This window comes from Homalodisca vitripennis, chromosome 5 (assembly GCF_021130785.1).
Source record: "Homalodisca vitripennis isolate AUS2020 chromosome 5, UT_GWSS_2.1, whole genome shotgun sequence".
Classification (NCBI taxonomy): Eukaryota; Metazoa; Arthropoda; class Insecta; order Hemiptera; family Cicadellidae; genus Homalodisca; species Homalodisca vitripennis.
The window spans coordinates 147,915,778-147,930,100 of record NC_060211.1 but is presented as its reverse complement, the minus strand read 5'-3'; the positions used below and the strand labels follow the sequence as shown (position 1 = coordinate 147,930,100).

Sequence of the window (14,323 nt, the reverse complement as noted above, 5' to 3'; positions counted from 1 at the left end):
CGAATATTCAAATGTCGTAATTTGACCTGTTACAACATAGGTCAATAACCCACACACATGGTTGACGCATACCGTTAGTGACATTGATCGGATTTAAAAGGAACTTAAATTTGCTATACACGCAGTTTTGTGTCGATGCGCCGTACCGCATCTTTGCCGTTTGGAGATAGTTTGTCGATGCGCCATACGGCGTCTGTGACGTTATAAGGGTTAAAGGGCTGATATGAATACAAAGACCTTACACTCATTTCTAATTTCTGTTTTCATCTCAAGGTCTCATTCTCATTAACATTTCTAAATTTTGTTCAGATTTTTAAAATACTTTTGTATTTTTATAAAAATGTACTATCTTGTATTTTTTTAGTTAATTTAGAACCGTAATTAACTGGATTTATCTCAGTAGAAAAAAATTGTCAGCTGCACAATGCCAACTGCAATCCCCTTTAAAGATCAATTTTGAATCAAGTAATCTCCAGTAATAGCTACTACTAGTAATCTAAACAGAAATATTTTCACTAACCATGTGTGAAAACAAGATTTTCTACGTGGTTTGTAAATAATATTCACAAAGTGTTTAGCTAAAGTAATGAGCAGCTTGTTACAAGAGCTGAACTAAAGATGTTTGGCTGCTTCTAAACCAATGTTGTATAGGTCTCAATATCTCTTTAATACTTTAGATCTTTGCAACAATTTCACTGTATGGTAAATGTCCTCCTCATTGTACATCATAATGTCACTAGGAACTTAGAGGGTTAAGTGGCACTGTCCTTGAAGTGACACTAGCAATAGGAGCTGAGTACTGGTTAGCTGTTTTAAATCGGACCATTGTCCCTAACACGACTGCAACTGGACTGGCTATAGTTAGTAATTGTAGCGAGTATGGTCTGGGGGCAAACTTAGCCGCAGTTATGAGCGATTTGGGTGGAATGTGCACACGTTCATCATAATGTCTTAAGAGACTACGAAACTACTGAAGAGGGTGAAAAGCTGCTAGAGGCGATATCAGCTCATCCTGCTCTTTAATACTTAAAAGAACTGTCTGTATAAAGATCAGTATTTCAAAGGCAATGTATGGATAATGATAGCATCAAAAATGGTAATACCAGGTACATACTATTTGTAATCTTGTTATGCTCATTATATTTCTTGATTATCATTAACTGTGCGCATATTTCAATGGCTCCAACTTCTTGGAGCCTAGGGCCTCAGTATGTCTTATGCTTGGTTCAAGGATTCCCAGTACAGAATCCGTTGCCATTCGCGAGCCATCTGTATAGCATATAACCGGCCTCTGTCCTGAGGATCTCTAACTTTCTCCAGCCACTCCGTTTTATTTCCTATAGTAATCTTGTATAGTTCACTCGCACAAAACTCAAGTAAAATTGGTTATCATTGACACCCCTACCCTTCATCCATTGTAAAACTCAGTACAGTATATCAGATTGTTTAGCTAATTAGCTAATAAACTAAACACTCACTTGCCAATAAGGAATTAAACAAATGAACTGAGAATCTTGAGTCACAGTCTCTATAAAGTAAAATGACTCGTTTTGTTGCATTTAGAAATAGGAAAATACTTTGACAACAATAATTGATGAATGAATGTATTAATTTTCAATTTGTTACCTGAAAAGTAATTTATCTCTAGCTGAAGCTAGTCGCTTTAATAAAATCTTGTGATAGAAGTTTTGTAGAGTTATAAAGAAGAATTGTTGAACAATGTTTTCCTGTTGCTGAAACTACAGTGCAGGCTACAATAAATTCACAATAGTTAATATTTAAAATCTTAATTTTAACTCACTTTTAAGAGCCATGAAAAGTTATACATTTTTATTAATATACTTTTTTTAAACACACAATTAATATGTTTTAAGGTATGATAATCAAGACAGTGACAGCAAAGGCGGTGGCGGACCTGATGAACGGGGACATGGAGTTGACGCCGACAGAAAGTGCAATGGTGATGCAATATAAGGACCTGATCCGGGAGCAAGATAAGAGACTGAACGATTTAAAACTGACTGTAGACAGTCTCCGACACGAGATCAATATGTTGACTGCTCAGAACGAGGAGTTGAACAATTCCCTGGGGCAGTTGAGAGATCAGAATATGGTTCTTAGAGCTCAGGTATCATTCTGACTCAATCTACAGTAGTATTTAGCTAGTTTGAAGAATAGGAATTGATAGTATAGAAAACGTTACCATTATCTTTCATAATTTTAGCAGATATTTAAATACAGTACTTTTAATAGTTTGTAGAAAGTTATGTATATTTTTCTTTTTTTCCTGGTGAGGTATGGCTAACAAGCCCAATGCATTGTTACCAGAGGTCTTTTGTGCTCCCATAACTATTAATTACCATCAAGCTGCAAACTATAACAAAACTCTGCTAAATTACTGGGGTTCACCTCTCTGTTATCACAGGGCTCAGAAAAGGCCTTTCCTATCTACCTGAGTTGATGTTTTGAGATGGCTGGACAGTTCAGCCAGTGACGGTCTGCTGACTCCTCATCCTCAGCGCAGAATATAGACTTCTGAGTCACTCAGTCCTAGTCTCATAAGGTGTTTCAGGAGAGGTCCATGGTCTGTTAACATTCCTATCAGAATTCTTTTTTTGTAAGGTCAAAGCCATTTTATTACATTTCCGTAGCGGGTCTATGAATAGATTTGACATTCTTAATCCTTGGGGGTTATGTCACTTGAAAGTTCAAATTTTCTTTGCCATTTCGTTATGAACCCTTTTCCGTAATTAATCATTTCAAAGTGAGGTTCCGTACCTGTCAATGTGGATTCTGCCCTCTTTCTTGCTAATCTTTCATGACCTAATACCCACACCAGTTCTACCTGGTTAAATTTTGCTACCGGTAGTTCCTTTAGCATTTGGTGACAGCTAAACACCAGCCTTGAATCAAACTCGTAGTCTCTTAACGCCTTAAGAGCTGCCAGACTGTCTGAAAGAATAAGAATTTTTGCTCATTATATTTCTTGATTATCATTAGCTGTGCACATATTTCTATGGCTCAAACTTTTTGGAGCCTAGGGCCTCAGTATGTCTTACACCTGGTTCAAGGATTTCCAGTACCGAATCCGAGCCATCTGTATAGAACACAACCGGCCTCTGTCCTGGGGATCTCTAATTTTCTCCTGCCACTCCGTTTCATTTCCTATAGTAATCTTGTATGGTTATTCAAAATCAAAACTTTTGGTTTTTATGTCGAGACTGTGTACAGTCATCATTTCTATTCCCTTTATTTCTATTAGAGTGGCCATGTGTCTTATTTATTCGTTTTTGTATTTTATTTTTGCTCATAAGTTTAATACCACTTAAACTGCCTCTTTTCTTGACTTCTGTCCCTAAAGGTAGAAGGCCAAATATGGCCTCTAGTGCCAGTTCTGGACACGAGTTCATTTCTCCACTTACTCCCAAGCATGCCAGCCTCTGCAATGACTGTAATGCCCTGGTTGCGGTTTGCTTCTTTACTGTAGGCCACCACACCAAAGCTATATGTCACCATAGGTTTAACACAACCTGATGTAACCTGAAGATAAGTTCAGGCTAGAGGTCTCAAGTCTTCAAGAAAAGCCTCCTACAGGCCCCAAGTGCTCCAGTGGCTTTTGATAGTACCATTTCTTGACGTAAATTCCAGGTAAGTTTCTGGTCCAACATTACTGTCAGATATATAACTTCCGTTGTATACTTTATTATAATTCCATTCACCACTCACTTCCAAATGAAGCTTCATTCTATTGGTAAATGGAACCACTACAGTTTTATCTGGGATTTTACTTTTTTCTTACACCAGTTTTCTATAAAAGTTATTTCTTCTTCCAACTTCCTTTTCAATGATAAACCATTCTTTGATCTTATGCCAAGCTCCAGATAAGCCGCAAAGGTCTGCAAGATTAGACCATCCCGTTCAGCCTCAATTAGATCGTCCATCTCCATGGCTCACAGCAGTGGTGAGAGAGCACTCCCTGTGGGCATCCCCTCCGCACCACTGCAGTGATTGATTCTTCATTTAAAGTTATGATTATATATATGTTTTCTAATAGACTCATCAACCAAGTGATTCTGAATTGTGAAAGTGATTCAGACTATCCTTCTCGCCACACTCTCTATGGAAGAAAAGTTTGTATTATGCTTATATTATTCAAAGCACACATTATGATTTCTTTATTTTCTAAGGCCTTTTTCACACTTCCAACTAAACTATGCAGTGCTGTTAATGTGGATCTCCAAACTGTAAATGCCTGCTGAATACTAATCAGTAAGGACGAGTTTCTGAGTACCTCATTTTTACATATCTGTTCAGAACTTTCTCCATTGTTTTGACCATAAAGCAGGTGAGACTTATTGGTCTGTAGGTTTGGGGTAAAGAGTTGTCTCTGTTTCCCTTTTTCCTAATGAACACATGTAAGGCTCTTCTTCACGACTTTGGGATATAACCTAAATAGAAACTTGCTCTAAAAGTTGTTACAAGACACATAGATTCTACATCTGCCCCTTTTTGTAGTAGTGCGGAAAAATTCCTGTCTGCCCCCTGGGCTATGAATGGTTTAAGCCCATTCCACTGAGTTTTTTTATGAAAAGATTGAGCGTTGTGACAAACAATGCATTAGGAATGTACGAAAAGTTAAGTTTGGTATCAAATCAAATAGTATGTGTCCAAATCCTCTTCAAGTACTAAATCTAAAACAGTGGAGTCCTGCTAATCCGAACACGTGTAATCCGAACGTCGGTTAATCCGAACAGGTCCAGGAGGAATTATTTATAACGATAATCAACAGTTATAGGAACTAATTGCATAAAAAATGAAAATGGGTGCATCATTTCGTACATAAACAAAGAAAACTTTAATTAAATAGACATACAGTATTTTCTTAAGACAAATTGTGTACGGTACAGTACATAAATAATGAAGTTAAATACAGCACCAAATTGAAACTTATAGGTTAAGTATGAGTTAAATTACTGTATTAAGAAGTGAAATCAAACAAAAATTGGATGTACAGTACTGATATTATTATTGAGTACAATATTAATTGTTAAAAGACATAAATTCAGTTATTGTCTTCTGTCGCATTAAAGAGAGTCTATTGGATGACGCGTAGTTTCGTATTTGAACGCGTGGACCCGTACAATATCCAGTACGCTCACATTGCTTAACAATAGAACTCTCACACTAAATACAGTAAATGTGCTTAGTATTCGCAAACACGTTTATTTGTCAAGAAATACAATGCAACAGTCAGATAACATGTTTTAATAAACAATGTTGATAATTCTATAACAAAATAGACCCATTCTCAAGTTTAAAACCGTATTTTTCTGTAATTCTGGCTAATCCGAACAATCACATAATCCGAATAGGGCTCGGTCCCAATTAGGTCGGATTAACGGGACTCTACTGTACTATTAATTCTGCATGAGTATTTTTTAATTAGTCAACTATTTATTATTTATAAACATGCAGAACTTTCAATGCTTGAGTTGTGGAATGACTGAACTTTCCAGGTATGGTAAATTTTGAGCAATTGATCTTGTCAGATCACACGTTATACAAAATCAAAGTAGTGTGTGTGTGTGTGTGTGTGTGTGCGCGTGTGCGCGTGCGTGCGTGTGTGCGCGCGCGTGTGGTGTGTGTGTGTGTTTGTGTGTGTGTGTGTGTGTGTGTGAGAAGTCAATTGAAAAAGTAATAATAATTTATAAATTACAGAACTGTTTGCGATGAATCAGGAAACTGGTGTTGGAGGAGGGAAGAAGGGTGAAGTGTCAATCTGGTCTATATTAAATTTTAGAAATATTATAATTTTTTATTTGCTTCAATGGGATAAAAAGTTCGATGTGCTTCTGATTAAAATTTACTAACAGGAGGAATGGTACAGAATATTCTTGATGCTGTGCAAATATTTTCAGTTTCAACCTTCTAATTAAATTTAAAAAGTGCCATCAGAGTAAAGTTTTTAGTCCCAAAACTGTTCATGTAAATAGCTTTTAAGTATTTAATTTCGTCTACAAGACCCATGCTGACACCTTTCTTGTAAATATTGCATAAGATGGAACAGAAATTTCAACAACATGTTGAACATCATTTTGCATTTTTCTATAATTTTATAGAACTTAAAATGCTTTGGATGTGTCCTGGACTACATCAAATCTACATGATTAACCCTTTACTTAGTATTTACCCATTTAGATACGTCATACCGACAGTTACTATCTCACTATGTACTACCAGGAAAAACATATATATTCTTCCAGACGGAGACGAGCATATGATAACCTTGATTTGAATTTGTTATAGAAATATATATTTTTTTAAAATTTTAGGTGAGCTCTGGAGGTATAACTATTGAAGGCGATGGAACAGCTGATTTAAGAGCAGAGCTGGATAATAAAGATGCTATTATCAAGAGACTGGTAGGTACATCATTATTGCTGTAGAAATCTAATTATTATCATTTCATTTACTCATTATATAAGATTGTAATTGATTATAGGTTACATACAAAAAAGGTGTATTGAAATGGTTTAGACAAGTTGAAGATATCTATTCAAATCAAATGCCATCTTGTGTGCTACTACGTTCAGTAATTTTTTATGGCATACCTGAGTTGTTTCTAAAAAGCACATGGATGTCAAATTGTGTCGTGTGCATAATTGATTATGTATAATACCCTATTATATTGAGGCTGTATATAATTCTTTTGTCATATTTGTTGATTTTTACTAGAAATTGTTATATTAACTGAGTAAATAACTATTTTTACTGTTTAACGGGGTTTCTAAATGATTATACAAGCTACCTCTGTGACACTAAAACCGTTGTTGTGCTATATTTTCAAGAGAAACTACCTTATACAGTCAGTGGGAAGCTTTTGAAGAAACTGTAGTACATACTACTCCCTTCTTTAGGCTGTAGTTTATTTGAATACTTGCATCATATACACGATAGTGCTAAGATTTTCACTTGACTGATCTGTTTTGTATAGTTCCAGCTCTGAAATAGAAGGCAGGATGTAAGATACAAATAGGGAAGTGACTAGATAGATTTGCAAATGCTAGTGACTTACAGTGCTTTTTTATTTCAGTACACAATTAAAAACTCATTTATTATATAAAAACATTGCTTTAAATTCACTGAATAGTGTTGTATTTCTACTTCAAAATGCTGTGATGTTGGTGCTTAGGTTAAAACAATTAAATTGTATATAACCATATTCCACTTTTAAATGATTTTAGCTTGTAGAGTATATATATGTTTATTGAATCAATTGATCTTTTTCTAGAATGAAGAGTTGACTGAAGCAAGACTGAACAACAGTTTCCAGAAAACCTCAGTAATTGATAACAGTAGTCAACAAAGTGAGGAGGTCAGTACTGGAAGTTGTAAACAAAATAAATGGTTAATTATTTAACATTTGTGGATTTTATTGGGCAGACAATATATTTAACAGCAGTGATGTGTTAATCAAATAGTACTATACAGTTTTTTTTTTGTAAAGCAATGAGCACAGTACTTCAGTCATTTACTTTTGATGGGTTGCATAAACTAAGAATTCCTCTAGTTATCAAGTTTTGTTTGGGCTATGATGCAATTAGAAAAACAGATGCTGCAAAAAGGCCTACCTAAAACATAAAAAATAGAGCTTTTACTGGAACAGCACTTCACAATAGAATCTAGTACACGTGCATGAAAGATTATGTCCCGACAAGGGTTCAGGTTTATAATGGTACAGTGATTTTAAGAACAGGCAGGAGACAATTGCATACAAGTTCTTGACTATCTATCAGAACATCCTTCATTGTGTCCTTCAATTTGGACAAAAATGTGACCAAGATAAAATATCTTCTGGATTCCAGCCCTAATTTCGGTGTAAGATTAATTACTAAAGACTTCAACACGGATAGGACAAAGATTTCCTTAATTATTTCTACACAAATGTTAAAATTATTTTATTTTTATAAATTGTACCGTTATTTAAACGTTACATGCACTTTAAAGCTCTGTGCACAATAGAGCAGTTAACTTACTGGGTCTTCGCCAGAGGCTCTAGTGTGAGACTTCTTTTACTCTAAAGAAGAGCTTAGAATAGTTTTTATTCAACTTACAAATTTTCATTTAACTTTTTAACATAAAAAATAAAACATTAAATATGAATTTAAGATCATTAACATAAATAATAATCTATATGTCAAAGATCTGTTATATTTGTTGAACTAGGTTCCACTGACTATAGGATACTATTATAGAAAACCTTAATGTTGTTATTGTCACTATTTACTTAAGAGGATCATCTGAAAAGTAAGATAACATTTTTTATAAAAAATAACATATTTAAAAAATCTTGTGTTTTGTTTGATTCCTGACATCTTTTTTATTTTTCAATATAGTTTCCATTTGTCATAACGTTTCTACGAGCTTTTGAACGCCGATGTTGTAGAAGTCTTGTCACCTGGGAGAATGACCAATTTTAACTGTTTCTTTCATCTCTTCATCGGTGTTGCAGCACTTACGCCAAGAAACTCCTTTAGGTAGCAAAACAAGTGAAAGTCGCTTGGTGCCAAGTCTGGACAGTACAAAGGGTGGTCAATTACAAATCTTTTCAACGACACTGACCAAATCTTCTGTGATCACTGATGGCCGGCCAGATTGCGGTTCATCATGGATATTTTTTGTCTACCTTTGAAAGCTCTCACCCACTTTTGCACTTTGCTTTCACATTAGGGCTACACATCACTTATCTATCTACGAATATTCGCTGATGAAATGTTCCTTGCTGTCAAAAACCGGATAACGGATTGTATTTCGCAGTTGGTGGGAATCAGACTTTAGTGCCATGCTTCCCATTGGGGCGGTAAGAGGCGAATCCCCGGGAGGATATTAAATCAGCAAGAATCTTTGGAGGAGTTTTGTTGGAATGAAAAAACCCAATCATCGTAGCCTTGATTATTTTTGCCATAAAGTGTATAATCTGTACCAGGTGGAGAGGCTACGACAGGAGGTGACAGAGGCTCAGAAGAGGATAGAGACTCTTACTGAGGACTCTGTGGAGTTGGCCAGGCTCAAGCGAGACCAGGAGGATCTTTTGGAACTTCTGGCTGACCAGGATGCCAAGCTGGGTGACTTCAAACTGCGCTTGAGGGCACTCGGAGAAAAGGTAACATAAACTAGTGATCTGCCATAACAAATTGTCTGAGAACAACCTGTAACAGCTAAAAACAGTAAGATTGTTGATATTGCCTGTTCAATAAAAAAAACATTAAACAACTTTTATTTAACTATTTTCGTTTAGATAAGTTAGTTTGTTGCATAGGGAGATCTTTAGGTTCTCAGAGTTCATGTTTCAGTAAGTAATATGCTCCTTGATTATCCTGACGAATCAGTGGAAAATCTTTATGGTAAGCATAAATTAAGTTGAGCAAAATCTCCAATGCTTGATAAAATGAGAACAATGACATTCCATAAAATAAAAATAAAATTTGTAAGAGCTATTACACAAATTTTGATACTTTAAGGTTTTTGAATTTTTGAAACTGAGTAAGCCATTTTATTACAGTTTTGAACAAGGGATGTCAAAAAACAAGTGAATCAGCAAATAAATCTAGAGTATTGGCACTAACAGTATAACAGTTTTAATTTTTATAACAGCTGAATTCCCTTATTTACATGCTTGTCAGGGATTGGCCATTAGTATAGTTGTAAATAATGTTTGAATTAAATCCCAACTAATATACATAATGTTTTAACTCTCGTAATCTCAAAGTCCTTTTTACAATCTGAATATACAGAGTAGTCCTAAAAGGACGTACAGTATGTATTTTAAAATGCTATAAGTAACTTTAATTTAACCACAGAAACATTTTTGGTTAATAAAACACCAAAACAACAGCAAACAAACAAATTTGAGAATTGGACATTAAGAATTCCAAAGCACTTAATTTTTTTTAATAATATCAGAAAGATAGTGACCTTATGCATTAATTCATAGTAAAGTCCTAATTCATGCATATTTCTGCCCTGTTAATTTACAAAGCTGCAAGTTGTGACTGCAAAAATGTGTGTAGCATTTCCTCATAACGTTGAGAATTAAATTTGACAGTTGCACCTCCCTCTTCAAAAAAATAATGTCTAGCGGTACCAATTTTCGAGAACACTCCGTAACTTTAAGACTGCAGTGATTTTTTGATGCATTTCTTTTGGATTGCTAGCTGCCCAATAGCGACAATTCTGCTTGTTTACATATCCATTCAAATGGAGTAAGCTATATCACTGATCATTAAAACATCATTGTTATTTGTAACAACATCAAGCATTCTCTCACAAAAAATTCTTCATTGATCAAAATCACTTTCGTGAAGCTACTTTACTTGTGGGTTGATACAAGATTATCCTTGCTATCATAATCTTGTAAGGATGGAATTTTAACTCACATGACAGGATGCGCTGTAGCGACGGAAGTGGTATGCCCAAGGTCGAATCACGCTGCTTAGAGTGGTGAAGAGTATAAAGAAGAGGTTCTAACTCTGTCAAAATTGTTTAGAGCTAACGCCTTACGAGGACGATCATTTACTTTTTGTAATTGATCCTGTTGTAGGAAACGAGTTTACCCAATGAAGTATTTGGTTGCGATTATGTATCGAACCATTACATTCGATATTAAACTCTCAACGGAAGTTTCATTGAACATTGATGACAGATTCATTTTGTTTTAAATACTGTTCACCAGTAAACAACCAATGTTACATGGTCCGCGGCGCCATTGCTAGTCAAACTGAACGATCAAACTCACAAAATGGTGTCACTCGGTGGTCTCTGACAGCTCTCCTTCACTGATACTACGCTACTCAAATCCATGCATTCTTTTTGCGCCACACTGTATATTATGTGGGAAAGTTACTAAAACATAATTTGTCTTATCAGGATTGAAAAATGAAATCCAACTAGGTAAATTCTTGTATTTAAAGTTTGCCAACACTCACTTTGTGGGTTATTGGTTCCTAATTAGAACTTTCATCTTAATTCTCTCCTCAAGGGAATTGAAATGAAAATTCTTACTCATTGAGATCAAAATAGGATATTACTTGATCTTTCCTACATTTAAAACATTGCAAGAAATCATTGATGGCTATGTTGGTATGCAGTAATTTAATTTAAAAGTTAATCCATCTTGGTCTATGCTTATATTTAAAGCCATAAAAGATAGCTTTAAAGTATGATTTAATTAATGAGAAAATTTAGTTTAACAAAGGTGTGTGAATATTTATATAAATGGTGTTTGAAAATTCATATGATCTGCCCAGGTTGATGAAGATGAAGATTTAGATGATGAAGTGGACACGCCAAATGAAGATCGAATCTCTCAAAGTTAAAAGCCAGCACAGTATTTGACACAAATCGGGTTTCACTAAGTTTGAAAAAGTTGTTAGTCCTTGACCTGGGCTCTCTGTTGCACATTCAAGCACAACTTCATGTACCACAGACTGATGTTGATGTAAAATGTTGCAGCTGAAAATACATTTGTGGTGCAACATCACTTCAATAACTATTTGTTGTTGGGTTTGAAACTGCGTGATTGCTAGTTAATTTGTTGTTTTGTGCCTTAGTGGACATTTCTACTGAATTGTCTCAGAAATTAACATAATATCTGATAACTGAACTTGCCAAAAACCTTTGTTGACTAGAATAATTGTAAATTGGAATTCAAATATGCCATATGTAACTATTTATAGTTTATTTTGAACATTCCCTAGGTGTTTTGTTTGTGGATAATTTTTTTATTTTTGTTTTTAAGTAATGTAATTTATCTTTAGTCACAACATTAAATTTGTGTGCTATTTTAATAAATTTTGTATTTTGTGAGTGTTTAATCAAGACATTTTGAATGCAAGATTATATTAGAGAAGTAAAAGTAACGAAATATTTTGTTATAGTTTTATAACTGACATTTTGTTTCAGAGAAAAATGTCCACTATTTTATCACATTAAAAACACTTATTGCATCAAAATTTTGTGAGGGTTGAGCGATTTAAGACTCTGACTTTAGAAAGGTTCTGACTTTCTAACTAATACTAGAAAAAGATAATTCTTTATACTGTATTAAGGTAATTACTTCACCTATTGACTTGAATTATAAAACCTATACTCAAATGCAGTCCTAGCTTCTACCAGGTAGTTTATCCCCAATAGGGAATTCATATTTTCACTTGTTATGAAAGGACCTAGTACAATTCAAATAAGAAAGTGGTTACCTCCAAAAACTTTATCTCTCGTAAAACTTGATTTAAAAGCTTCTGAATCAAAATCTTCATGAGGACAACTCATGAGAAGGTAGGGTTTGTAGTAAATGAATTGAAAATGCCTTTGAATCGGAGTGTTCTACTCTAACTGTTGAGAGTGAAGATCATTGTGTAATAAGCTGTTTTTTTAACACATTTCAAGCACTGACTATTTCTTCACATTCATTTTATTCCTTTTTTTATTTTATAAATACGAATTTCTATAACTATTGATAAATAATTGCATTGGAGAACTGTTGCCACAAAAACTGATAGTTGAAGAGCCCCATCCTCTTTACATATCTGAACTAAAAAAAAATTGTATTAATAAATTCCCTATCATAATTTGAAAGCTAAATCATAACCCAGATTTCCATCCCATGATTCCTTAGACCTCAGACCATCAGTTGTCATTTGTCAGAATCATCGGCTCTGATTACGTAATACAGCCTGATTACTAACTAGATTAAAAAAAATTACAACTTCACCTCTTTTATAGTGCCCACGCAAATATTAATTAACTTTTGTAGGCATTGAGTACTTTCCTTACATTTGATTGAATTTTTATTACCTTTTATAAAGGGCTTTATTAGTACTTTGCTTGGACATGAAGGACGTGCTACAATGGTTCCATCAAATCAAACTCTTTATTTTAGGTAATTCACAGATTATTTCTTTTCTTGTTTACTAAATTAAGTGTATATTAAATTCTTAAAGTTTTAACAGTACATGGATATAAAGTGTCTATCCAAGTCTGTAAACCATCTCATCCATACAAACTCATAAATAGTGTAACTCCCAATAAAGTGTAAGAGCAGAAACATTAAAAAAATCATGTAATCATTAGTACCTGTGCCAAAATGTCTCTTGGATATGCTACTGGACATATATTAATCATATTTATCTTATAAAATATGCTTAAGATACAATATAAATCTATAAATTCAACTTTATTCTCATTAGTGCTGTTTTTGAAATTGTGGAACACTAAAATAAATGTTGAAGAAATTGCCAAAGAAGAAATCTTCAAAACGGCTAATTTAAACTTCACTCCTGTATACTAATATACTGTAGAATAAACAAACATTCTTACTTTTTACAGTAAAATACTCCATTTTCATATCCTTGGATAATGGCTATTTTGATTCAGAAGATCTTTAATTAAAGACTCATGGGGGATAAAAATGTTTGGCAGTGACCTCTTTCTGAACTGAAAGGTGCATGGTTCTTTCATGTAGAATAATACTCTGACATTCCTGTAATGGATAGCTACAACTGTATTGATTTTTATAACTGTTTGAGAACATAATACTATAATATATATCTATGCTCATGTATTTGATAAACTATGTTTATTCGATATATACAATATTTTGTAATTAAGTTACTTCAAGTTACAAACAATTCGTTATTATTCAAAATCTTTTGAAATAAACGATATAAGTCAAAGCTTCTTCAACTACCAAATAACCATAACATTTCTGGTTATTTTATTTCTTTTATAGTTTCTTCTGTTGTATTTGTAAAGTTTCAGAATTATATGTGTGTAGGGAGGCGTTAATTTATTGTTTTATACGAATGATTATTGATGAATATGTTAATAAAATAATGTGTTAGACTGTTTAAAGTTGTTGAATTTTTATTTTTCCAGTATTTTTTAAATCCCATGAAAATTGATCGGGCATCTAATGAGTAACCCGTTATTAATGTAGAAATATAATATGTATTCTGCACAAGTAATAGGTTACGTACAGACATGAAGCAATGTAGGTTAGTTTGAGAAAACTATACTATTACATTCATGTTCCATACAATGGCACTTATAGAAAATTATTTCGGTAGGGAAGGGGGAACAGATTCACTGAGTGGTTTAGAAAGTAACTGCTGGGTGCAGTTTTAATGTAATGTAAATTCAACATTTTGGGGGTGCTTGAACCCCCTGAGTCCTCTATGATATATGCCCATGGTTGTATAATATATTGCAAGTTAGAATAATTAGTTGTCGTGAAATGAGTAGTATCCATTTTACTTATTCCAGATAT

General features: G+C 33.9%; 1 protein-coding gene across 1 annotated transcript in view; it reads left to right on the top strand.

Annotated features, from left to right (window-relative positions):
• The window catches only part of LOC124363003 (general vesicular transport factor p115), a 38,082-nt gene extending 24,178 nt beyond the window's left edge, over positions 1-13,904 (top strand). The window contains exons 13-17 of the mRNA XM_046818042.1: positions 1,875-2,128; positions 6,333-6,422; positions 7,292-7,375; positions 8,987-9,163; positions 11,307-13,904. Of these exons, the coding sequence (XP_046673998.1) occupies positions 1,875-2,128; positions 6,333-6,422; positions 7,292-7,375; positions 8,987-9,163; positions 11,307-11,375 (674 nt within the window). The 3' untranslated portion in view covers positions 11,376-13,904. The remainder of the gene's footprint in view (positions 1-1,874; positions 2,129-6,332; positions 6,423-7,291; positions 7,376-8,986; positions 9,164-11,306) is intronic.
• The last annotated feature ends 419 nt before the right edge of the window (positions 13,905-14,323 follow it).